The following is a 24964-nucleotide window of genomic DNA, read 5'->3' as shown; positions in this document are numbered from 1 at the left end:
CACCTCTCCTCTCCTCACTCCTCTTCCTCTCCTCTTCTCCTCTCCTCCCCTCTCTCCTCTTCTCCTCTCCTCCCCTCTCTCCTCTTCTCCTCTCCTCCCCTCTCTCCACCTCTCCTCTCCTCACTCCTCTCCTCTCTTCTCCTCTCCTCACTTCTCTCCTCTCTCCACCTCTCCTCTCTTCTCCTCACTTCTCCACCTCTCCTCTCCTCACTCCTCTCCTCTCCTCTCTTCTCCTCACTTCTCCACCTCTCCTCTCCTCACTCCTCTCCTCTCTTCTCCTCTCCTCACTTCTCTCCACCTCTCCTCTTCTCTCCTCTCCTCTCTCCACCTCTCCTCTCCTCACTCCTCTTCCTCTCCTCTTCTCCCCTCTCTCCACCTCTCCTCTCCTCACTCCTCTCCTCTCTTCTCCTCTCCTCACTTCTCTCCTCTCTCCACCTCTCCTCTCCTCACTCCTCTCCTCTCTTCTCCTCTCCTCACTTCTCCACCTCTCCTCTCCTCACTCCTCTCCTCTCCTCTCCTCTCCTCACTTCTCCACCTCTCCTCTCCTCACTCCTCTCCTCTCCTCTCCTCTCCTCACTTCTCCACCTCTCCTCTCCTCACTCCTCTCCTCTCTTCTCCTCTCCTCACTTCTCTCCACCTCTCCTCTTCTCTCCTCTCCTCTCTCCACCTCTCCTCTCCTCACTCCTCTTCCTCTCCTCTTCTCCCCTCTCTCCACCTCTCCTCTCCTCACTCCTCTCCTCTCTTCTCCTCTCCTCACTTCTCTCCTCTCTCCACCTCTCCTCTCCTCACTCCTCTCCTCTCTTCTCCTCTCCTCACTTCTCCACCTCTCCTCTCCTCACTCCTATCCTCTCCTCTCCTCTCCTCTCCTCACTTCTCCACCTCTCCTCTCCTCACTCCTCTCCTCTCTTCTCCTCTCCTCACTTCTCTCCACCTCTCCTCTCCTCTCCTCACTTCTCCACCTCTCCTCTCCTCTCCTCACTTCTCCTCTCCTCTCCTCACTTCTCCACCTCTCCTCTCCTCTCCTCACTTCTCCGCCCCTCTCCTCACTTCTCCACCTCTCCTCTCCTCACTCCTCTCCTCTCTTCTCCTCTCCTCACTTCTCTCCTCTCTCCACCTCTCCTCTCCTCTCCTCGCTTCTCCGCCCCTCTCCTCCCCTCTCTCCACCTCTCCCCACCTCTCCTCTCTTCTCCTCTCTTCTCCTCTCCTCACTTATCTCCTCTCCTCTCCTCTCCTCTCCTCACTCCTCACTCCTCTCCTCTCCTCTCTCCTCTCTCCTCTCCTGTCTTCTGAAGCAGGGTATAGTAGACAGCAGGTTTCTTATTTATATTTCTGTTAATCTACAAATGTGTAATTCACATCCACCCACACATCCGACACATCTAACTCCGTGTGTCTCCACTCCTCATAACACCACCTGCGGAGCTCAAGGGAGAACGGGGGGGGGGGGGGGGGTTACGACAACGACGACAACGACGATAACGACGGCGGCGGCGGACAAATCATTACATGCAAATGGGCGTCTTTAGTGCGGCCCGGGGCCTCGCAGACGGCCCATTCTCTCCTTCTCCTAATCACCTCATCCTCTCCAACACGTCTCCAAATGGCTTCTCGGGGCCAGCGGCTCCGCGCGGTTTACATCGTCATCTTCTCATGGCAATTAAGTGCATCTTACTGGAGCCAGACAATTAACCTGCTGTTTGCAGGCCGAGCGCCTCTGTGATTACCGTGTCTGTATGGAGGGAGCCGGGCAGATTATTTAGGACTTCAAAGGGAGGGGGAGGGGGGGGGGGGTATGTATTTATGTAACCTCCTGTGTGCTTGGGTATTGAAGGGGGATTTCAGCTCAAGTAAAATAATTGATGTTTTACGCTATTGCCGTGGTCTAGTTATAGGGGATGTTGGTGTGTTTTTGTGTTGCGTTTTTTTGTGTTCGGTTCAGGACCGAAGAGAACCCCTTGCGTTGCGATGTCGTTGAGATCTATAGGCTAAAACCTGAGGCTGTTCCGTCATATGGTTGACTGACTTTGTGGAATCTTTATATTATATCTCTCTCTCTTTTTTTACCTTTATTTACCCACCCAGGGTAGACCCACTGAGCAGGGATCGATGCTGCTTCACACAGTCTGCACACATTCACATACAATCACAGTCTACCCACTGTTTGGCCACTGAGTGAGAAGCCCCACTGGAGCAGTTAGGGTTAAGTGCCTTGCTCAAGGGTACTTGAGAGGTGGGTGAGATCATTCCTCATTAATTTCCCCAAAGCTGGTCCGTGGAGGTGTCCTCCCCCATGGTGTATAAACACCCACCTTATTATGGCTGTCTTACTGTATCAACACCCACCTTATATATGGCTGTCTTACTGTATAAACACCCACCTTATATATGCTGTCTTACTGTATAAACACCCACCTTATATATGGCTGTCTTACTGTATAAACCACCCACCTTATATATGCTGTCTTACTGGTATAAACACCCACCTTATATATGGCTGTCTTACTGTATAAACACCCACCTTATATATGGCTGTCTTACTGTATAAACACCCCACCTTATATATGGCTGTCTACTGTATAAACACCCACCTTATATATGGCTGTCTTACTGTATAAACACCCACCCTTATATATGGCTGTCTTACTGTATAAACACCCACCTTATATATGGCTGTCTTACTGTATAAACACCCACCTTATATATGGCTGTCTTACTGTATAAACACCCACCTTATATATGGCTGTCTTACTGTATAAACACCCACCTTATATATGGCTGTCTTACTGTATAAACACCCACCTTATATATGGCTGTCTTACTGTATAAACACCTCCCTTATATATGGCTGTCTTACTGTATCAACACCCACCTAATATATGGCTGTCTTACTGTATAAACACCCACCTTATATATGGCTGTCTTACTGTATAAACACCTATCTTATATATGGCTGTCTTACTGTATAACACCCACCTTATATATGGCTGTCTTACTGTATAAACACCTTCCTTATATATGGCTGTCTTACTGTATCAACACCTCCCTTATATATGGCTGTCTTACTGTATAAACACCCACCTTATATATGGCTGTCTTACTGTATAAACACCTCCCTTATATATGGCTATCTTACTGTATAAACACCTCCCTTATATATGGCTGTCTTACTGTATAAACACCCACCTTATATATGGCTGTCTTACTGTATAAACACCCACCTTATATACGGCTGTCTTACTGTATAAACACCCACCTTATATATGGCTGTCTTACTGTATAAACACCCACCTTATATATGACTGTCTTACTGTATAAACACCTCCCTTATATATGGCTGTCTTACTGTATAAACACCCACCTTATATATGGCTGTCTTACTGTATAAACACCCACCTATATATGACTGTCTTACTGTATAAACACCCACCTTATATATGGCTGTCTTACTGTATAAACACCCACCTTATATATGGCTGTCTTACTGTATAAACACTTCCTTATATATGGCTGTCTTACTGTATCAACACCCACCTTATATATGGCTGTCTTACTGTATAAACACCCACCTTATATATGGCTGTCTTACTGTATAAACACCCACCTTATATATGGCTGTCTTACTGTATAAACACCCACCTTATATATGGCTGTCTTACTGTATAAACACCCACCTTATATATGGCTGTCTTACTGTATCAACACCCACCTTATATGGCTGTCTTACTGTATAAACACCCACCTTATATATGGCTGTCTTACTGTATAAACACCCACCTTAATATGGCTGTCTTACTGTATAAACACCCACCTTATATATGGCTGTCTTACTGTATAAACACTTCCCTTATATATGGCTGTCTTACTGTATAACACTCCCCCTTATATATGGCTGTCTTACTGTATAAACACCCACCTTATATATGGCTGTCTTACTGTATAAACACTTCCCTTATATATGGCTGTCTTACTGTATAAACACCCACCTTATATATGGCTGTCTTACTGTATAAACACCTCCCTTATATATGGCTGTCTTACTGTATAAACACCCACCTTATATATGGCTGTCTTACTGTATAAACACTTCACCTTATATATGGCTGTCTTACTGTATAAACACCCACCTTATATATGGCTGTCTTACTGTATAAACACCCACCTTATATATGCTGTCTTACTGTATAAACACTTCCCTTATATATGGCTGTCTTACTGTATAAACACCTCCCTTATATATGGCTGTCTTACTGTATAAACACCCCACCTTATATATGGCTGTCTTACTGTATAAACACCTCCCTTATATATGGCTGTCTTACTGTATAAACACCCACCTTATATATGGCTGTCTTACTGTATAAACACTACCCTTATATATGGCTGTCTTACTGTATAAACACCCACCTTATATATGGCTGTCTTACTGTATAAACACCCACCTTATATATGGCTGTCTTACTGTATAAACACTTCCCGTATATATGGCTGTCTTACTGTATAAACACCTCCCTTATATATGGCTGTCTTACTGTATAAACACCCACCCTTATATATGGCTGTCTTACTGTATAAACACCCACCTTATATATGGCTGTCTTACTGTATAAACACCCACCTTATATATGGCTGTCTTACTGTATCAAACACCCACCTTATATATGGCTGTCTTACTGTATAAACACTTCCCTTATATATGGCTGTCTTACTGTATAAACACCTCCCTTATATATGGCTGTCTTACTGTATAAACACCTCCCTATATATGGCTGTCTTACTGTATCAACACCCACCTTATATATGGCTGTCTTACTGTATAAACACCCACCTTATATATGGCTGTCTTACTGTATCAACACCCACCTTATATATGGCTGTCTTACTGTATAAACACCCACCTTATATATGGCTGTCTTACTGTATAAACACCTCCCTTATATATGGCTGTCTTACTGTATAAACACCCACCTTATATATGGCTGTCTTACTGTATAAACACCTCCCTTATATGGCTGTCTTACTGTATATACACCTCCCTTATATATGGCTGTCTTACTGTATAAACACCTCCATTATATATGGCTGTCTTACTGTATAAACACCCCACCTTATATATGGCTGTCTTACTGTATAAACACCTCCCTTATATGGCTGTCTTACTGTATAAACACCTCCCTTATATATGGCTGTCTTACTGTATAAACACCTCCCTTATATATGACTGTCTTACTGTATCAACACCCACCTTATATATGGCTGTCTTACTGTATAAACACCTCCTTATATATGGCTGTCTTACTGTATAAACACCCACCTTATATATGGCTGTCTTACTGTATAAACACCTCCCTTATATGGCTGTCTTACTGTATAAACACCCACCTTATATATGACTGTATTACTGTATAAACACCTCCTTATATATGGCTGTCTTACTGTATAAACACCCACCTTATATATGGCTGTCTTACTGTATAAACACCCACCTTATATATGGCTGTCTTACTGTATAAACACCCACCTTATATATGGCTGTCTTACTGTATAAACACCCACCTTATATATGGCTGTCTTACTGTATAAACACCCACCTTATATATGGCTGTCTTACTGTATAAACACCCACCTTATATATGGCTGTCTTACTGTATAAACACCCACCTTATATATGGCTGTCTTACTGTATAAACACCCACCTTATATATGGCTGTCTTACTGTATAAACACCTCCCTTATATATGGCTGTCTTACTGTATAAACACCCACCTTATATATGTCTGTCTTACTGTATAAACACCTCCCTTATATATGGCTGTCTTACTGTATAAACACCCACCTTATATATGGCTATCTTACTGTATAAACACCTCCATTATATCATGGCTGTCTTACTGTATCAACACCCACCTTATATATGGCTGTCTTACTGTATCAACACCCACCTTATATATGGCTGTCTTACTGTATAAACACCCACCTTATATATGGCTGTCTTACTGTATAAACACCCACCTTATATATGGCTGTCTTACTGTATCAACACCCACCTTATATATGGCTGTCTTACTGTATCAACACCCACCTTATATATGGCTGTCTTACTGTATAAACACCTCCCTTATATATGGCTGTCTTACTGTATCAACACCCACCTTATATATGGCTGTCTTACTGTATAAACACCCACCTTATATATGGCTGTCTTACTGTATAAACACTTCCCTTATATATGGCTGTCTTACTGTATAAACACCCACCTTATATATGGCTGTCTTACTGTATAAACACCCACCTTATATATGGCTGTCTTACTGTATCAACACCCACCTTATATATGGCTGTCTTACTGTATAAACACACACCTTATATATGGCTATCTTACTGTATCAACACCCACCTTATATATGGCTGTCTTACTGTATCAACACCCACCTTATATATGGCTGTCTTACTGTATAAACACACACCTTATATATGACTGTCTTACTGTATAAACACCCACCTTATATATGTCTGTCTTACTGTATAAACACCCACCTTATATATGGCTGTCTTACTGTATAAACACCCACCTTATATATGGCTATCTTACTGTATAAACACCTCCCTTATATATGGCTGTCTTACTGTATCAACACCCACCTTATATATGGCTGTCTTACTGTATAAACACCGACCTTATATATGGCTGTCTTACTGTATCAACACCCACCCTTATATATGGCTGTCTTACTGTATAAACACCTCCCTTATATATGGCTGTCTTACTGTATAAACACCCACCTTATATATGACTGTCTTACTGTATAAACACCCACCTTATATATGGCTGTCTTACTGTATAAACACCCACCTTATATATGGCTGTCTTACTGTATCAACACCCACCTTATATATGGCTGTCTTACTGTATGAACACCCACCTTATATATGGCTGTCTTACTGTATAAACACCGACCTTATATATGGCTGTCTTACTGTATCAACACCCACCTTATATATGGCTGTCTTACTGTATAAACACCGACCTTATATATGGCTGTCTTACTGTATCAACACCCACCCTTATATATGGCTGTCTTACTGTATAAACACCTCCCTTATATATGGCTGTCTTACTGTATAAACACCCACCTTATATATGACTGTCTTACTGTATAAACACCCACCTTATATATGGCTGTCTTACTGTATAAACACCCACCTTATATATGGCTGTCTTACTGTATCAACACCCACCTTATATATGGCTGTCTTACTGTATAAACACCCACCTTATATATGGCTGTCTTACTGTATAAACACCCACCTTATATATGGCTGTCTTACTGTATCAACACCCACCTTATATATGGCTGTCTTACTGTATCAACACCCACCTTATATATGACTGTCTTACTGTATCAACACCCACCTTATATATGGCTGTCTTACTGTATAAACACCCACCTTATATATGGCTGTCTTACTGTATCAACACCCACCTTATATATGGCTGTCTTACTGTATAAACACCCACCTTATATATGGCTGTCTTACTGTATCAACACCCACCTTATATATGGCTGTCTTACTGTATCAACACCCACCTTATATATGGCTGTCTTACTGTATCAACACCCACCTTAAATATGGCTGTCTTACTGTATAAACACCCACCTTATATATGGCTGTCTTACTGTATAAACACCCACCTTATATATGGCTGTCTTACTGTATAAACACCCACCTTATATATGGCTGTCTTACTGTATAAACACCCACCTTATATATGGCTGTCTTACTGTATAAACACCCACCTTATATATGGCTGTCTTACTGTATAAACACCCACCTTATATATGGCTGTCTTACTGTATCAACACCCACCTTATATATGGCTGTCTTACTGTATAAACACCCACCTTATATATGGCTGTCTTACTGTATAAACACCCACCTTATATATGGCTGTCTTACTGTATCAACACCCACCTTATATATGGCTGTCTTACTGTATAAACACCCACCTTATATATGGCTGTCTTACTGTATCAACACCCACCTTATATATGGCTGTCTTACTGTATCAACACCCACCTTATATATGGCTGTCTTACTGTATCAACACCCACCTTATATATGGCTGTCTTACTGTATCAACACCCACCTTATATATGGCTGTCTTACTGTATAAACACCCACCTTATATATGGCTGTCTTACTGTATAAACACCTCCCTTATATATGGCTGTCTTACTGTATAAACACCTCCCTTATATATGGCTGTCTTACTGTATAAACACCCACCTTATATATGGCTGTCTTACTGTATAAACACTTCCCTTATATATGGCTGTCTTACTGTATAAACACCCACCTTATATATGGCTGTCTTACTGTATAAACACCCACCTTATATATGGCTGTCTTACTGTATAAACACTTCCCTTATATATGGCTGTCTTACTGTATAAACACCTCCCTTATATATGGCTGTCTTACTGTATAAACACCCACCTTATATATGGCTGTCTTACTGTATAAACACCCACCTTATATATGGCTGTCTTACTGTATAAACACCCACCTTATATATGGCTGTCTTACTGTATCAACACCCACCTTATATATGGCTGTCTTACTGTATAAACACTTCCCTTATATATGGCTGTCTTACTGTATAAACACCTCCCTTATATATGGCTGTCTTACTGTATAAATACCTCCCTTATATATGGCTGTCTTACTGTATCAACACCCACCTTATATATGGCTGTCTTACTGTATAAACACCCACCTTATATATGGCTGTCTTACTGTATCAACACCCACCGTATATATGGCTGTCTTACTGTATAAACACCCACCTTATATATGGCTGTCTTACTGTATAAACACCTCCCTTATATATGGCTGTCTTACTGTATAAACACCCACCTTATATATGGCTGTCTTACTGTATAAACACCTCCCTTATATGGCTGTCTTACTGTATAAACACCCCCCTTATATATGGCTGTCTTACTGTATAAACACCTCCCTTATATATGGCTGTCTTACTGTATAAACACCCACCTTATATATGGCTGTCTTACTGTATAAACACCTCCCTTATATGGCTGTCTTACTGTATAAACACCTCCCTTATATATGACTGTCTTACTGTATCAACACCCACCTTATATATGGCTGTCTTACTGTATAAACACCTCCCTTATATATGGCTGTCTTACTGTATAAACACCCACCTTATATATGGCTGTCTTACTGTATAAACACCTCCCTTATATGGCTGTCTTACTGTATAAACACCTCCCTTATATATGGCTGTCTTACTGTATAAACACCTCCCTTATATATGGCTGTCTTACTGTATAAACACCCACCTTATATATGGCTGTCTTACTGTATAAACACCTCCCTTATATATGGCTGTCTTACTGTATAAACACCCACCTTATATATGGCTGTCTTACTGTATAAACACCCACCTTATATATGGCTGTCTTACTGTATAAACACCTTCCTTATATATGGCTGTCTTACTGTATAAACACCCACCTTATATATGGCTGTCTTACTGTATAAACACCCACCTTATATATGGCTGTCTTACTGTATAAACACCTTCCTTATATATGGCTGTCTTACTGTATAAACACCCACCTTATATATGGCTGTCTTACTGTATAAACACCTTCCTTATATATGGCTGTCTTACTGTATCAACACCTCCCTTATATATGGCTGTCTTACTGTATAAACACCTCCCTTATATATGGCTGTCTTACTGTATAAACACCCACCTTATATATGGCTGTCTTACTGCATGAGGTGAGGCGGACCTTTAAAAAAGTGAATATCAGGAAGGCAGCAGGTCCAGACGGCATCCCCGGCCGCGTCCTAAAAGTCTGTGCCGACCAACTGGCCCCAGTATTCACTGACATATTTAACCTGTCCTTAGAACAGGCTGTCATCCCCACCTGCCTGAAGAAGTCCACTATTATCCCTGTACCCAAAAAATCCAAGCCTGCTTGCCTCAACGACTACCGCCCTGTAGCTCTCACCTCCATAGCCATGAAGTGCTTCGAGAAGCTAGTAAAGGGCTACATCTGCTCCTCCCTCCCCATCAACATGGACCCCCTGCAATTTGCATACCGCCCCAACAGGTCCACGGAGGACGCCATATCCCATGTGCTGCACACAGCAGCATCACACCTGGACAAGAGGCAGGGGAACTATGTGAGAATGCTATTCATCGACTACAGCTCGGCATTCAATACCATAGTCCCCTCCATACTCATAGCCAAGCTCAGGGACCTGGGCTTGGGCTATGACCTCTGCCAGTGGGTCTTGGACTTCCTGACTGGCAGACCCCAGGTGGTGAGAGCAGGCAACTGCACCTCCTCATCCATCACCCTCAACATAGGGGCCCCCCAGGGCTGTGTTCTGAGTCCCCTCCTCTACTCCCTGTACACACACGACTGTGTGGCTCAGCGGAGTAGCAATACAATCGTCAAATTTGCTGACGACACAGTGGTGGTGGGCCTGATCTCTGCCAACGACGAGAGGGCCTACCTGGAAGAGGTCAAGGTCCTGGCGGGATGGTGCCAGGAAAACAGCCTCTCCCTGAACGTCAGCAAAACAAAGGAGATGATTGTGGACTTCAGGAGGTCGGGGGTCAAGGACTACAGCCCCCTCAGCATCGACGGGGCACCGGTTGAGAGAGTCAACAGCTTTAAGTACCTCGGAGCCTACATATCCGAGGACTTGACATGGACCACACACATTAACAGTGTTGTGAAGAAGGCACGACAACGCCTCTACTTCCTCAGGCGCCTAAGGAAGTTCCAAGTCAGCCAGAAGATCCTTAAGAACTTCTACTCATGTACAATAGAGAGCATCTTGACCGGCAACATCACCTCCTGGTTTGGGAATAGCACTGCACAAGACCAAAGCAGACTACAAAGAGTGACACGTTCAGCCGAACGCACAATTGGAGGGGGGCTCCCCACCCTCCAGAACATTTACTACAAGCGTTGCAAGGGCAAGGCTAAGAGAATCATTAAAGACTCCAGTCACCCGAACAACTGCCTCTTTGAACTGCTGCGGTCAGGCAAGCGATACAGGAGTCTCAAGGCGAGCACAGAAAGACTCAGAAGAAGCTTCTATCCCCAGGCCATCAGGCTGCTAAACGAACAATGAATGAACACTACACAACAACAACCACCAAACGCACATAGCACACACATCCACACGCACACACCCACTTTAAACAAACACACTGTAGCACCCACTCCACACACTTTATATTTATGGATGAAGGATTGCACTACAACTCGTACACCTTACTGTAAATTGTACCTAAAATTGTACCTCATCCCATTTCTGCTTTGCACTAGATAGTACTGTACATTAGTACACTGCATAGTATTGTGTATTGTATATTATATGGTAACTCAGAACATTGTACATATGTCTATACCGAACACTGTGACCTCATTTTCTTCTTCTAAATTCATGCTATATTATGTTATTATGTTATTTGATACTATCTTGTCTAGCACAGTCTCTGGAGCGTAACAGTAAGAAGCATTTTGTATGAAAGTATTCTGTACTTCTGTATGACAACTATTAAAGAACTTGAACTTGAACTTGTATAAACACCTTCCTTATATATGGCTGTCTTACTGTATCAACACCTCCCTTATATATGGCTGTCTTACTGTATAAACACCCACCTTATATATGGCTGTCTTACTGTATAAACACCCACCTTATATATGGCTGTCTTACTGTATAAACACCTCCCTTATATATGGCTGTCTTACTGTATAAACACCCACCTTATATGTGACTGTATTACTGTATAAACACCTCCCTTATATATGGCTGTCTTACTGTATAAACACCCACCTTATATGTGACTGTCTCCTTCAGTGTGTTGTGCTTCTCCATCAGCTCACGGTCTTCTGCTGTTACGGCCCTGCCAATAGGGGGCAGCACTGTGTAGGAGCCGCAGGTGCAGGGTGGCGTAGGGCTGTCCTCATGAATGAATGAATGAATGAAAACTTTATTAACAGATTGCAGAATGGGTACAATACAGTACGGCTCAATACACACAATTGTTAAGGGGATGCAGACCAGAGAAAGACGTTTGTCTTGTTTACATCAGGGTCCCCCATTTTCAATTCATCATAACATTTATGACACACATGACATCATGAGGGTACCACACCACCACTGAGCTCGCTGGCACACATCTGGACCTCAGGAAATGTCATACAGTGTCTCTGTGTCTCAATTTCTCAATGTCCTCACAAGTTCCCTCATATTTACTCAAACTCTCAACTAGGGATGGGCATTTTTGAGACAAATCCAGATTGATTGATCGCATGCTATACTCGAGTGATCGTGTATTACCCGTAAAGGGGGGGGGGGAATGTAAACTTAATTTTGTTCATTCACGTATATGTTTAAGGAAACCATTTTCATTTATAATTTAAAGATAGATTTTTCTATACGAGTAATCAAACCGATTACTCACGCCCATCCATACTCTCAACATGTAATGACACACCGATCACACCTACTTCATTGTTGTGATGTTATATATAGTCTGGTCAGAAAGACCTCTGAGGCCTCTGTTCACCCCCCCCCCCCCTTCCCAACCCCCCCCCCCCCCTCCTCAGCTCCCTCTCCTTTCCCAGAAAGCAGCAAGTCGCTTAAAGGATAACTCCACTTTTTTTTTAAATTAGCTTATTTAACATCTTCCCTGGAGTTAGACAAGAAGATACATACCTTTTTTGTCTCTGTGCGTGCATTTAGCTTTGGGAATAGACGCTCCGTTAGCATAGCTTAGCTTCATCACTGGAAGTGGGGGAGGACAGTAGCCTTACAGTGCCTTACAGTGTATTGCAAGGTCTGACATTGACCAAACTTGATATGCATGACCTTGGTGGGCTCTAGGTCAACTCCTGAAAAGGGGGTCAATGTCAGACCTTGCAATCAAAAGTTAGGGGCGCACTGAAATTATGGCAAGGGTTATTAGCCCCCTAACTTTTGATTGCAAAGTCTGACATTGACCCCCTTTTCAGGAGTTGACCTAGAGCCCACCAAGGTCATGCATATCAAGTTTGGTCAATGTCAGACCTTGCAATACACTGTAAGGCACTGTAAGGCTACTGTCCTCCCCCACTTCCAGTGATGAAGCTAAGCTATGCTAACGGAGCGTCTATTCCCAAAGCTAAAATGCACGCACAGAGACAAAAAAGGTATGTATCTTCTTGTCTAACTCCAGGGAAGATGTTAAATAAGCTAATTTAAAAAAAAAGTGGAGTTATCCTTTAACCCTTTCACTGCCACATGACAGAAGGTTAACCCTTTACTATCACACCACCGACGGCGATGCTCCATCATTAGCGTATGACCTCTCCGGCTCCACCCCACAAAACCCACCCCGGCTCAGTAGAAAGTCCACTTTTATAACTCCGTCTGTAATCAGGATGTTTACTTCCACTCCAAATGTGTGCAAATCACGGGGGAAGTCAAGTCAAGTCAAGAGTTTTAATTGTCACGGCATACAGGTATACAATGAAATGCGGCTGGTCTTGCCCGCGACGAAGGAAGGATATCTTTGCTAACGTTACCGTATTACTCGGCTACACGACATTCAAATCCACTCATTGACTGGGAGCATCCGGGAGTTAATAACAAGCGCACCCAGGAACTGAAAGTGCCACCTGGGGGGGGGGGTTTGACTTGTCTCGTAGCAGAGTAAACACACAGTAACGATAGTGAACATGTCCTTTGCAGTGGTTTTCACAAAAGGGTGAATTACCGCGAGCCAGTGAGACAATCAAACGGCGTATCTCTCACCCCTTTTCAACATCGACGGCCGCCACGCGAACAGCGTTTAGTAAAGAAGTGAGCCGAGATCTACTCAAATCGTCCACGTGCGGACACAGTAAAAAAGTATAAAGCCTTCACCTTTGCCATCCTCCAGGGGGCGCATCCTCCTCCTGGTTCCGGCGGTCCGCCTGAGGTGCTCCGCGTGCCCCCCACCCCCGCGGGGACGGCTGCCTCAGGCCGGGGCCTGGCGAGGGAGAGGCGGCAGGCACCGCCGTGGCCATGTGTCTCTGCTGACCGCCACGGGGAGAGGGCGGCGGCGCGGCGTGGTGGTCAGAGGCGGTCAGAGGCGACGGGATACGAACGCCGGTGTTCCTGTGAGGGCCCTGCAGGGGGCAGGGCGAGGTGAGGACGGCGTCCCGGCCCCTCTGCTGCTGCTGCGGGAGCGGGAGGAGGTGGTCCGAGGTGTGGAGGTGGATGGTGGGAGGAGGAGGAGGGGGCAGCGTCAGATAGGAGGTGCCGGGTTGGGTGAGAGGGGCGGGGGGGGCGGGCTGTGACGGGGAGCGGTTGCGGGGGTCGGGTGGTTGTGTCCTGGCCGGGGGGCTGTGCCTGCAGGGGGCCTCCCTCTGTGTGGGACCCGGAGCCTTCCTCCCTCCTCTGGAGGTCTGAGAGACCTGGGGAAGAAGGACAATCACACTGAAGAACCAGACCCATCTCAACTAGGGATGTTCGATGTTGGCTTTTTTACCGATTTACATATCTCTTGTTGTGGAATTAACACAACATTATGCATACTTTTGACAATAAATAAAATCAGAATTTGTTCTTACTTGCTTGCCTGGGTAAATAAAGGTTATAGAAATGTACAAAAAATAAATAAATACAAATATATATATATATTATTTTTCTTTTATCCACTTTTTCTCCCATTTTCTATATTTTTCTCCCATCCCAATTTCGTATCATCCAATTCAACCCTCCCCTGTCACGAACGCTGTTTCTTGCCTCCCACAAGCCGGCTGCAATGTGGACTAAGTCATACATAGCACGAGTCCCCTCCGGTACTTGAGGTAACAGCAGTCGCATCTTTTCACCTGCGCAGCTCGATCTCTCAGTGGCGAGGAGTAACGCGTGGGAGGCTCACGCTGCCCCAGACACTTCCTGATTCTACTGCGCAGGCGCACCAACCGACCTGTAGGAGTCGCTGTCCACAACGCCCGATCCCCACCCATCAGTTTCCACCCCCTAATACGGCCAATGTGTATTAGTATTAACGACCAGCTAAACTGAAAGCAATGTGGAGCGCTGGGCTCGAACAGGCGAGCCCAGCGTCTCCAGCATTCGTGGCGAGCGCCTTGCCCACTACGCCACGTAGCCGCCCATATATTTTTTATTTGAACCGATACCGATATTTTCCGATATCACATTTTAATGCCGATATCGGCCGATAATATCGGTAGGCCGATAATATCGGACATCCCTAATCTTAACCCTTTCACTGTGACAATACAGAAGGTTAGCCCTTTACTATCACACAACCGACGGCGACGCTCCATCATTAGCCTCATTAGCTCCGCGGATGCGTGATAGTAAAGGGTTAACCTTCTGTCGCGTGGCAGTGAAAGGGTTAACAGCACTTCTGACTACGGTGACATATCTATAATCTTTGAATCCCATCCTTTTTTCCCCCTGAATGTTGTGTGGACGGACACTGTTTGGAAATGGTACAGTAGTAGAGCCTCATCTCTCTGAACCTCAGAGTTTACATTTGAATATTTAGTCATTGCAGGGTCGCCTCCGCCGTCGGTGTGTGAACGTGTGAGTGAATGGATCAAATGTGAGGAACAAATTGTAAAGCACTTTGGATAAAAGCTGCTATATAAAGGCACCATTTACCATTTATAAATGATCGGAAAAGCCAAAGTAAGAACACGTGTGTCATATTATAGAGTATCCCTGTTCACACGCTGACATATCTACAGGTGATAACAGACACCGCAGATATTAACAGCTACATATATAGGTGTCGTATTTGTGTCGCATCATACTGGACCTTGTGTCGGCACTACACTGTGTTCCAGTGGGGAGGGGTGGAGGTGGGGGGGGGGGGGGGGGGTCTTGTAGGTCAATCTACACCACCGTTGTGCGTTCAGTAGAGATAGCTTAGCACAAGTGAATGGAAACGGGTACGGACCAATAGCCTAGCTTAAAAAACTCTGGGAGAGGTGCTTTTGGCCAACAGCTATAGGCTAGCTGGTCCGTATCCGCTTTCATCTATGTGTGCTAAGCTAGGCTAGCTTGCCCGCCGCCGGATAGCCCTCTACTGGACGCACAGAGAGAGGAGACTGGTATCTATCTTCTCGTCCGACTCTGAGCATAGTGTGGGACGCAGAGCGTGAAATCTTCATCGAAATAATAAAGATAGACCGGTCTCCAGCAGGAGCGCTGCAGGGCAGAGTCGCTCTTCGCCCTGGCGTTAGCGGGGGCCTGGGGGGGGGGCTTGGGGGGGGGGGGGGGGGGGGGGGGGGGGCGGCGCTCTCCTTTGCCACGGTCCGGCCATTATTATCCCGCCAGGTCCGTGAGCCCGCGCCTCGTGCATCTAATGCTGCCGATTTAGCAGACGGCAGCTTTGCCCGTTCCGAGGAGGGGGGTATCTCCAGCGCTCCCCCGCCTGGCAGCGTTAAGGTGGCCGTTCAAGTGCTCAAAATAATGATCTCTCTCTCTCTCTCTCTCTCTCCCTCTCTCCCTCTCTCCCTCTCTCCCTCTCTCCACTCTCGAGTCCACATGCCAATGATGCCAGGGAGAGAATCATAGTCACCTGTCTATACCTACTGTACCTCGCCTTTAACCGATAAGGCTGCTGCTGTATGCACAAGCAAACGGTATCACAATATCTCTCATCACACGCGCACGCACGCGCACGCACGCACGCACGCACGCACACACACACACACACACACACACACACACACACACACACACACACACACACACACACACACACACACACACACACACACACACACACACACACACACACACACACACACACACACACACACACACACACACACACACACACACACACACACACACACACACACACACACACACACACACACACACACACACACACACACACACACACACACACACACACACACACACACACACACACACACACACACACACACACAAATGCTAACTCGCACCAACACACACATACCTTCAGCTGTTGTGTTTTGTGGTATTCCTCCCTACCTTCAGCTGTTGTGTTTTGTGGTATTCCTCCCTACATTACCTTCAGCTGTTGTGTTTTGTGGTATTCCTCCCTACCTTCAGCTGTTGTGTTTTCCTACCTTCAGCTGTTGTGTTTTGTGGTATTCCTCCCTACATTACCTTCAGCTGTTGTGTTTTGTGGTATTCCTCCCTACATTACCTTCAGCTGTTGTGTTTTGTTGTATTCCTCCCTACCTTCAGCTGTTGTGTTTTGTGGTATTCCTCCCTACCTTCAGCTGTTGTGTTTTGTGGTATTCCTCCCTACCTTCAGCTGTTGTGTTTTGTGGTATTCCTCCCTACCTTCAGCTGTTGTGTTTTGTGGTATTCCTCCCTACCTTCAGCTGTTGTGTTTTGTGGTATTCCTCCCTACCTTCAGCTGTTGTGTTTTGTGGTATTCCTCCCTACCTTCAGCTGTTGTGTTTTGTGGTATTCCTCCCTACCTTCAGCTGTTGTGTTTTGTGGTATTCCTCCCTACCTTCAGCTGTTGTGTTTTGTGGTATTCCTCCCTACCTTCAGCTGTTGTGTTTTGTGGTATTCCTCCCTACCTTCAGCTGTTGTGTTTTGTGGTATTCCTCCCTACCTTCAGCTGTTGTGTTTTGTGGTATTCCTCCATACCTTCAGCTGTTGTGTTTTGTGGTATTCCTCCCTACCTTCAGCTGTTGTGTTTTGTGGTATTCCTCCCTACCTTCAGCTGTTGTGTTTTGTGGTATTCCTCCCTACCTTCAGCTGTTGTGTTTTGTGGTATTCCTCCCTACCTTCAGCTGTTGTGTTTTGTGGTATTCCTCCCTACCTTCAGCTGTTGTGTTTTGTGGTATTCCTCCCTACCTTCAGCTGTTGTGTTTTGTGGTATTCCTCCCTACCTTCAGCTGTTGTGTTTTGTGGTATTCCTCCCTACCTTCAGCTGTTGTGTTTTGTGGTATTCCTCCCTACCTTCAGCTGTTGTGTTTTGTGGTATTCCTCCCTACCTTCAGCTGTTGTGTTTTGTGGTATTCCTCCCTACCTTCAGCTGTTGTGTTTTGTGGTATTCCTCCCTACCTTCAGCTGTTGTGTTTTGTGGAGTTCCTCCCTACCTTCAGCTGTTGTGTTTTGTGGTATTCCTCCCTACCTTCAGCTGTTGTGTTTTGTGGAATTCCTCCCTACCTTCAGCTGTTGTGTTTTGTTGTATTCCTCCCTACCTTCAGCTGTTGTGTTTTGTGGTATTCCTCCCTACCTTCAGCTGTTGTGTTTTGTGGTATTCCTCCCTACCTTCAGCTGTTGTGTTTTGTGGTATTCCTCCCTACCTTCAGCTGTTGTGTTTTGTGGTATTCCTCCCTACCTTCAGCTGTTGTGTTTTGTGGTATTCCTCCCTACCTTCAGCTGTTGTGTTTTGTGGTATTCCTCCCTACCTTCAGCTGTTGTGTTTTGTGGTATTCCTCCCTACCTTCAGCTGTTGTGTTTTGTGGTATTCCTCCCTACCTTCAGCTGTTGTGTTTTGTGGTATTCCTCCCTACCTTCAGCTGTTGTGTTTTGTGGAATTCCTCCCTACCTTCAGCTGTTGTGTTTTGTGGAGTTCTTCCTACCTTCAGCTGTTGTGTTTTGTGGAGTTCCTCCCTACCTTCAGCTGTTGTGTTTTGTGGTATTCCTCCCTACCTTCAGCTGTTGTGTTTTGTGGTATTCCTCCCTACCTTCAGCTGTTGTGTTTTGTGGAGTTCCTCCCTACCTTCAGCTGTTGTGTTTTGTGGTATTCCTCCCTACCTTCAGCTGTTGTGTTTTGTGGTATTCCTCCCTACCTTCAGCTGTTGTGTTTTGTGGTATTCCTCCCTACCTTCAGCTGTTGTGTTTTGTGGAGTTCCTCCCTACCTTCAGCTGTTGTGTTTTGTGGAGTTCCTCCCTACCTTCAGCTGTTGTGTTTTGTGGTATTCCTCCCTACCTTCAGCTGTTGTGTTTTGTGGAGTTCCTCCCTACCTTCAGCTGTTGTGTTTTGTGGAGTTCCTCCCTACCTTCAGCTGTTGTGTTTTGTGGATCCACCTCAGCACGGGGTCTGTGCCATCCTCCCAGCTGTTCTCCAGACTCTCCTCCACAGTCTCGTCTGCTGTGTCACAGGCCTCCAGAAGGAACAGAAACAAGGGGCACAGCGTTACAAGCTTCCTATAGAAATACCCCAAAATAGAGAGTTTATGGAGAAGCTAAATTGTTTTGTAGTGTGGATTGTAATGCGGCCCTACTGTGTGTAAACGATATTTTGTGGTCACATGGACTCAGTCCGTGGCACGACGTGTTCAGTCCAAAATAGAGGGAAATAATAACAAAGAAAAGCATTAAAAGAAATGTATCAATAATACATTTGAAAAAAGGTGTGTCAGAGCAAAGGTACGAGGATACCATTACATTAACACTAGACACTTTAAAAAGGAACACACCAACATTATGGGAAATGCACTTAGCAACAGGAAGAGTGAGTTGACATGGCTTTTACTATACAGTCGGTAGTTCAAGTTCAATAGAGATAGCTTAGCACTAGGGCTGGGCGATATGGCCTAAAAATAAAATCCCAGATTTATTTATTTTTTTAAATCCGATTTACGATTTTAATCGATTTTTTCTCTCTTGAAAACTAGAAACGCCAAGGAAATCATCCAGCACAAATGAATGGAAGCAGATACGGACCAATAGCCTATAAAGCTTAAAACTGTGGGAGAGGTGTTTTTGGTCAACAGCTACATTTACATTTAGTCATTTAGCTGCTACGCTTTTATCCAAAGCGACTTACAAGTTCTGTACGACAAGTCATCAGGAAGGGCACAACTCTATCAGCTGAGCAACAATGTTCATCAAGGTGTTGAGTGCTACAGTGTAGGTTAGTTTATTAGGACAAGTGCATGACAGTAAGGTTAGTTAGGGTTATATTTTTTTTTAGATAATGGTTGAGGCTAGGCTAGCTGGTCCCTTATCTTACCATTAATTTGTGCTAAGCTAGGCTAGCTTGCAGCCGGATAGCTTTCTACTGAACGCACAGAGGAAACTGGTATCTATCTATCTTCCTGTCTGACCCTGGAGACGACGGTAAGCGCATTCCCTTTAACACTAAACACCGTTAACTACTGACTTTAATAAAAACCCAACTCACTCTTCCATGTTGTTGTCGCTTTGTTTTGTTGCGCTAAGCGTCCTCAACCGTCTCACGTTGCATCAATTTGCCGTTTAAAATATTTCCTAATGCACCCGTTTGCGGCTGGGAAAAATATCTCGTGTTCTCATGCCGTAATGAAAATCATTTGGTTAACGTCGGACCCCCTCAGCTGCAGACTACAGTGTGTGAGTGGATCAATACCACCATCGACAGGCTGGAGACTTCCCGACTGAATGGCACTAATTCTGTCTGGCTTGAATAGACGAAGGTCACGGAGATGGAGTGGGTGGAGTTGTAATATATCCGTCAATAAGTGCCGCTGCCATGTTGTTTCCCCGCGGCGCGGCCCGTTAGGGTGGCGGCGCTTTGGTGAGAGGGAGGACGTTCATGAACATTCTAGTTTGGTCCCGTTCTAGTTTCCTGTCGTGTTTTCTAGTACAGTAGCTGACGGGAAATACACTGGGGGGCCCAAGCTGGTTCCATAACAATGGAAAGAATCATTTGTAACACCGTATAATAACACTCCGTTATATGACATTTATAAGGTATATTTGTAGATAATGAACTAATCATGAACAAACCATTTATATACATTGGTAAATGATTATTAAATAATTTATAACTATATTTGTATAACATCTACGAATTAGTTATACATTATTTATAACGCATTAGTGGATAATGAACTAATCATGAACAAACCATTTATAATACATTAAAACTGATTAGTACATAATTTGTAAATGTACTAGTTTAACATTCATAAACATTCATAAAAATTTTCCACATGATCAACCTTATTTGTAAATTATTAGTGCAACATTTAATAATGGTATCTAATGTGTAGTAACACATTTGTAGATGCTTTGAAAAATGGATATGAAAAAATTACTATACCTCCATTTATTTGTTCATGTTCAACAAATGATTTTGTAAAACATTCTCAAACAATCTATAAATCATTTGCAGATGTTATTGTGTGCCCTAATCTAAAGTTAAGGCTATTCATTATTTACAAATATTTGTTCATGTTCATAAATTATTTGTGGACTTTTTACTCACCTGAGTGTTATGGACGATTTGGCTTTTATGAATACAGACACGAAGCAATTACCAGACTTGTCTTGTCATGTTTAACAAATGATTTGTTAGCCATTCATAAAACATCTATAAATCATTGCAGAATTCTATTGCGTGCCCTAATCTAAAGTGAAGACTATTCAGCATTAACAAATGTCTAATACAGTTTGTTAATTATTTGTTCACCTGTTATAAATGTTGTAGACAGCTTTCGGATCCACCCTTCTTTGTGACTTCAAACAATGACAGAATTAGGACTATAGATAAATGCAATTTTAATAACACAAACAAAGCGACAACCAATAAACATTGTTTATAATAAAAAGAAAAATAGTCTCTTTTGACAGACCATATAAATGTAACCTGGGGGACACTAGGAGCCAGGAGTTCCCTGGCCAGGTATTGCCAGAGTATGTATAAAGGGAGTTGCTTGAGACTTCAGTTAAGTTCACGTTTGTTCTCGTCTGTTTGAATGGAAGCTACACGTTATACATTAACAGAGCCAAGGAATTCGTGCTGCCCCACGTTTTTAAGGTATGAGCAGGTTAAAGACCTTTTTCGTTGGTAAATCTATTTCATAATTTCCGACCTACAACTTATAGTCCTATATTTTGTGTAGACGTACTTGATGTGGTTGGACCTTTCCTCATTCCTGGGAACGCAGTTGCTGGCTGGTAATGGGGAGCTTGAGGTGGGCGCTACATTTGAATGATGTGTTTGTTCCTAATGCGTGCTCAGTATATTGCGGTATGTGGGCCGACGTGTATGCTTCACGAGGGTAATAATTATTTTTATTTTCAGGCTGTATGCGCCGATCCAGCCTGAAAATACAAAGAATTATTACTCTCATGTCATCATCACATACACTGAGCACACATTAGGAACAAACACATCATTCAAATGTAGCGCACACCACATCAAGTGCCAGATAAGCAACATTGAGATTAAAATCTCTTTTTCAAGAGCGATCTGGCCATGAACATGAACAAATAAATGGAGGTATGGTCGTTTTTTCATATCCATTTTTAAAAGCATCTACAAATGTGTTACTACACATTAGATACCATTATTAAATGTTGCACTAATAATTTACAAATAAGGTTGATCATGTGTAACAGCTAATGGGGATCCAAATAAACTTAAACTTAAACTCACATTCACACAAGGGGAGCTCCAGTAGCTCACCGCGTACCTCGAACGCTATTTCGGCGTCGGGGACAACCGTGCGCGTCACGGATCTGGGGTAGCGAGTTCGACTCCCGGACAAGCCGTACTTTCTCAGAGTGTCTTTCCCCCCATCTGTACCCCCATTCAACCTGTTTCTGTCGGTGATACTTGACCAGAAAAAGCGATAAACGCGAAAAGAACCAGCTGACTGGTCAAAGTTTAAAAAAAAAAAAATCACATTCACACACCGACGGCAAAGGCGACCATGCAAGGTGCCGACCTGCTCATCGGGAGCAATTAGGGGTTAAGTGTCTTGCTCGAGGACACATCGACACGCTGCTGGGAGCTGGAATCTAACCAGGAATCTTCCAATTACCAGACAGCCCCTGTCGCCTCCCCTCCCCCCTGAGCTGTCATACTGTTGTATGAGCTGTTAGAAAGTTGTATGAGCTGTCATAGTGTTGTATGAGCTGTCATAGTGATGTATGAGCTGTCATAGTGCTGTATGAACTGTTATAAAGCTGTATGAGCTGTCATAGTGTTGTATGAGCTGTTATAAAGCTGTATGAACTGTCATATTGCTACATGAGCTGTTATAACGCTGTATGAGCTGTCATAGTGCTGTATGAGCTGTCATAGTGCTGTATGAGCTGTCATAGTGATGTATGAGCTGTCATAGTGCTGTATGAGCTGTCATAGTGATGTATGCGCTGTTATAAAGCTGTATGAGCTGTCATAGTGATGTATGAGCTGTCATAGTGATGTATGAGCTGTTATAGTGATGTATGAGCTGTTATAAAGCTGTATGAGCTGTTATAAAGCTATGAGCTGTCATAGTGATGTATGAGCGGCCATAGTGATGTATGAGCTGTTATAAAGCTGTATGAGCTGTTATAAAGCTATATGAGCTGTCATAGTGATGTATGCGCTGTTATAAAGCTGTATGAGCTGTTATAGTGCTGTATGAGCTGTCATAGTGATGTATGCGCTGTTATAAAGCTGCATGAGCTGTCATAGTGCTGTATGAGCTGTCATAGTGATGTATGCGCTGTTATAAAGCTGTATGAGCTGTCATAGTGATGTATGAGCTGTCATAGTGCTGTATGAGCTGTTATAAAGCTGTATGAGCTGTTATAAAGCTGTATGAGCTGTCATAGTGCTGTATGAGCTGTTATAGTGATGTATGAGCTGTTATAAAGCTGTATGAGCTGTTATAGTGCTGTATGAGCTGTCATAGTGATGTATGCACTGTTATAAAGCTGTATGAGCTGTTATAGTGATGTATGAGCTGTTATAAAGCTGTATGAGCTGTTATAGTGCTGTATGAGCTGTCATAGTGATGTATGCGCTGTTATAAAGCTGTATGAGCTGTTATAGTGATGTATGCGCTGCCATAGTGATGTATGAGCTGTCATAGTGATGTATGAGCTGTCATAGTGCTGTATGAGCTGTTATAAAGCTGTATGAGCTGTCATAGTGCTGTATGAGCTGTCATAGTGCTGTATGAGCTGTTATAAAGCTGTATGAGCTGTCATAGTGATGTATGAGCTGTCATAGTGATGTATGAGCTGTTAGAAAGTTGTATGAGCTGTCATAGTGCTGTATGAGCTGTTATAAAGCTGTATGAGCTGTTATAAAGCTATATGAGCTGTCATAGTGATGTATGAGCGGCCATAGTGTTGTATGAACTGTTATAACGCTGTATGAGCTGTTATAGTGATGTATGAGCTGTTATAGTGATGTATGAGCTGTTAGAATGCTGTTATAATGCTGTATGAGCTGCCATAGTGATGTATGAGCTGTTATAAAGCTGTGAGCTGTCATAGTGCTGTATGAGCTGTTATAAAGCTGTATGAGCTGTTATAGTGATGTATGAGCTGTTATAAAGCTGTATGAGCTGTCATAGTGATGTATGAGCTGTCATAGTGATGTATGAGCTGTTAGAGAGTTGTATGAGCTGTCATAGTGCTGTATGAGCTGTTATAAAGCTGTATGAGCTGTTATAAAGCTATATGAGCTGTCATAGTGATGTATGAGCGGCCATAGTGTTGTATGAACTGTTATAACGCTGTATGAGCTGTTATAGTGATGTATGAGCTGTTATAGTGATGTATGAGCTGTTAGAATGCTGTTATAATGCTGTATGAGCTGCCATAGTGATGTATGAGCTGTTATAAAGCTGTGAGCTGTCATAGTGCTGTATGAGCTGTTATAAAGCTGTATGAGCTGTTATAGTGATGTATGAGCTGTTATAATAATAATAATAATAATAATAGATTGGATTTGTAATGCACTTTTTGTTCGCTGGGATCCCAAAGTGCTACACTACATGGTTAAAACAGTTAAAAAATAGAATAAAATAGTTATTAGTAAAACAAATAAAATAAAATACAGAATAAAAATAGAACATAGTTAATTAAAAACATAGTATAAACAGACAATTTAAAAACAAAGCGCAATAAAATTTAAATAAAAAGCTAACAGTCAAAGGCCTTTTTGAAC

General features: G+C 43.5%; 1 protein-coding gene across 1 annotated transcript in view; it reads right to left on the bottom strand.

Moving 5' to 3' along the window:
• Positions 1–24964, bottom strand: part of jhy (junctional cadherin complex regulator) — a gene marked incomplete at its 5' end in the record, with an annotated part of 76973 nt that overhangs the window by 16927 nt on the left and 35082 nt on the right. Inside the window, 3 exon segments of the mRNA XM_084338375.1 lie at positions 11896–12019; positions 13969–14501; positions 19086–19190. Coding sequence (XP_084194501.1) covers positions 11896–12019; positions 13969–14501; positions 19086–19190 — 762 coding nt within the window.

Source organism: Notolepis coatsorum, assembly GCF_963971535.1.
Source record: "Notolepis coatsorum genome assembly, contig: SUPER_8_unloc_1, whole genome shotgun sequence".
Classification (NCBI taxonomy): domain Eukaryota; kingdom Metazoa; phylum Chordata; class Actinopteri; order Aulopiformes; family Paralepididae; genus Notolepis; species Notolepis coatsorum.
This window is presented reverse-complemented; position numbering and strand designations above follow the sequence as displayed.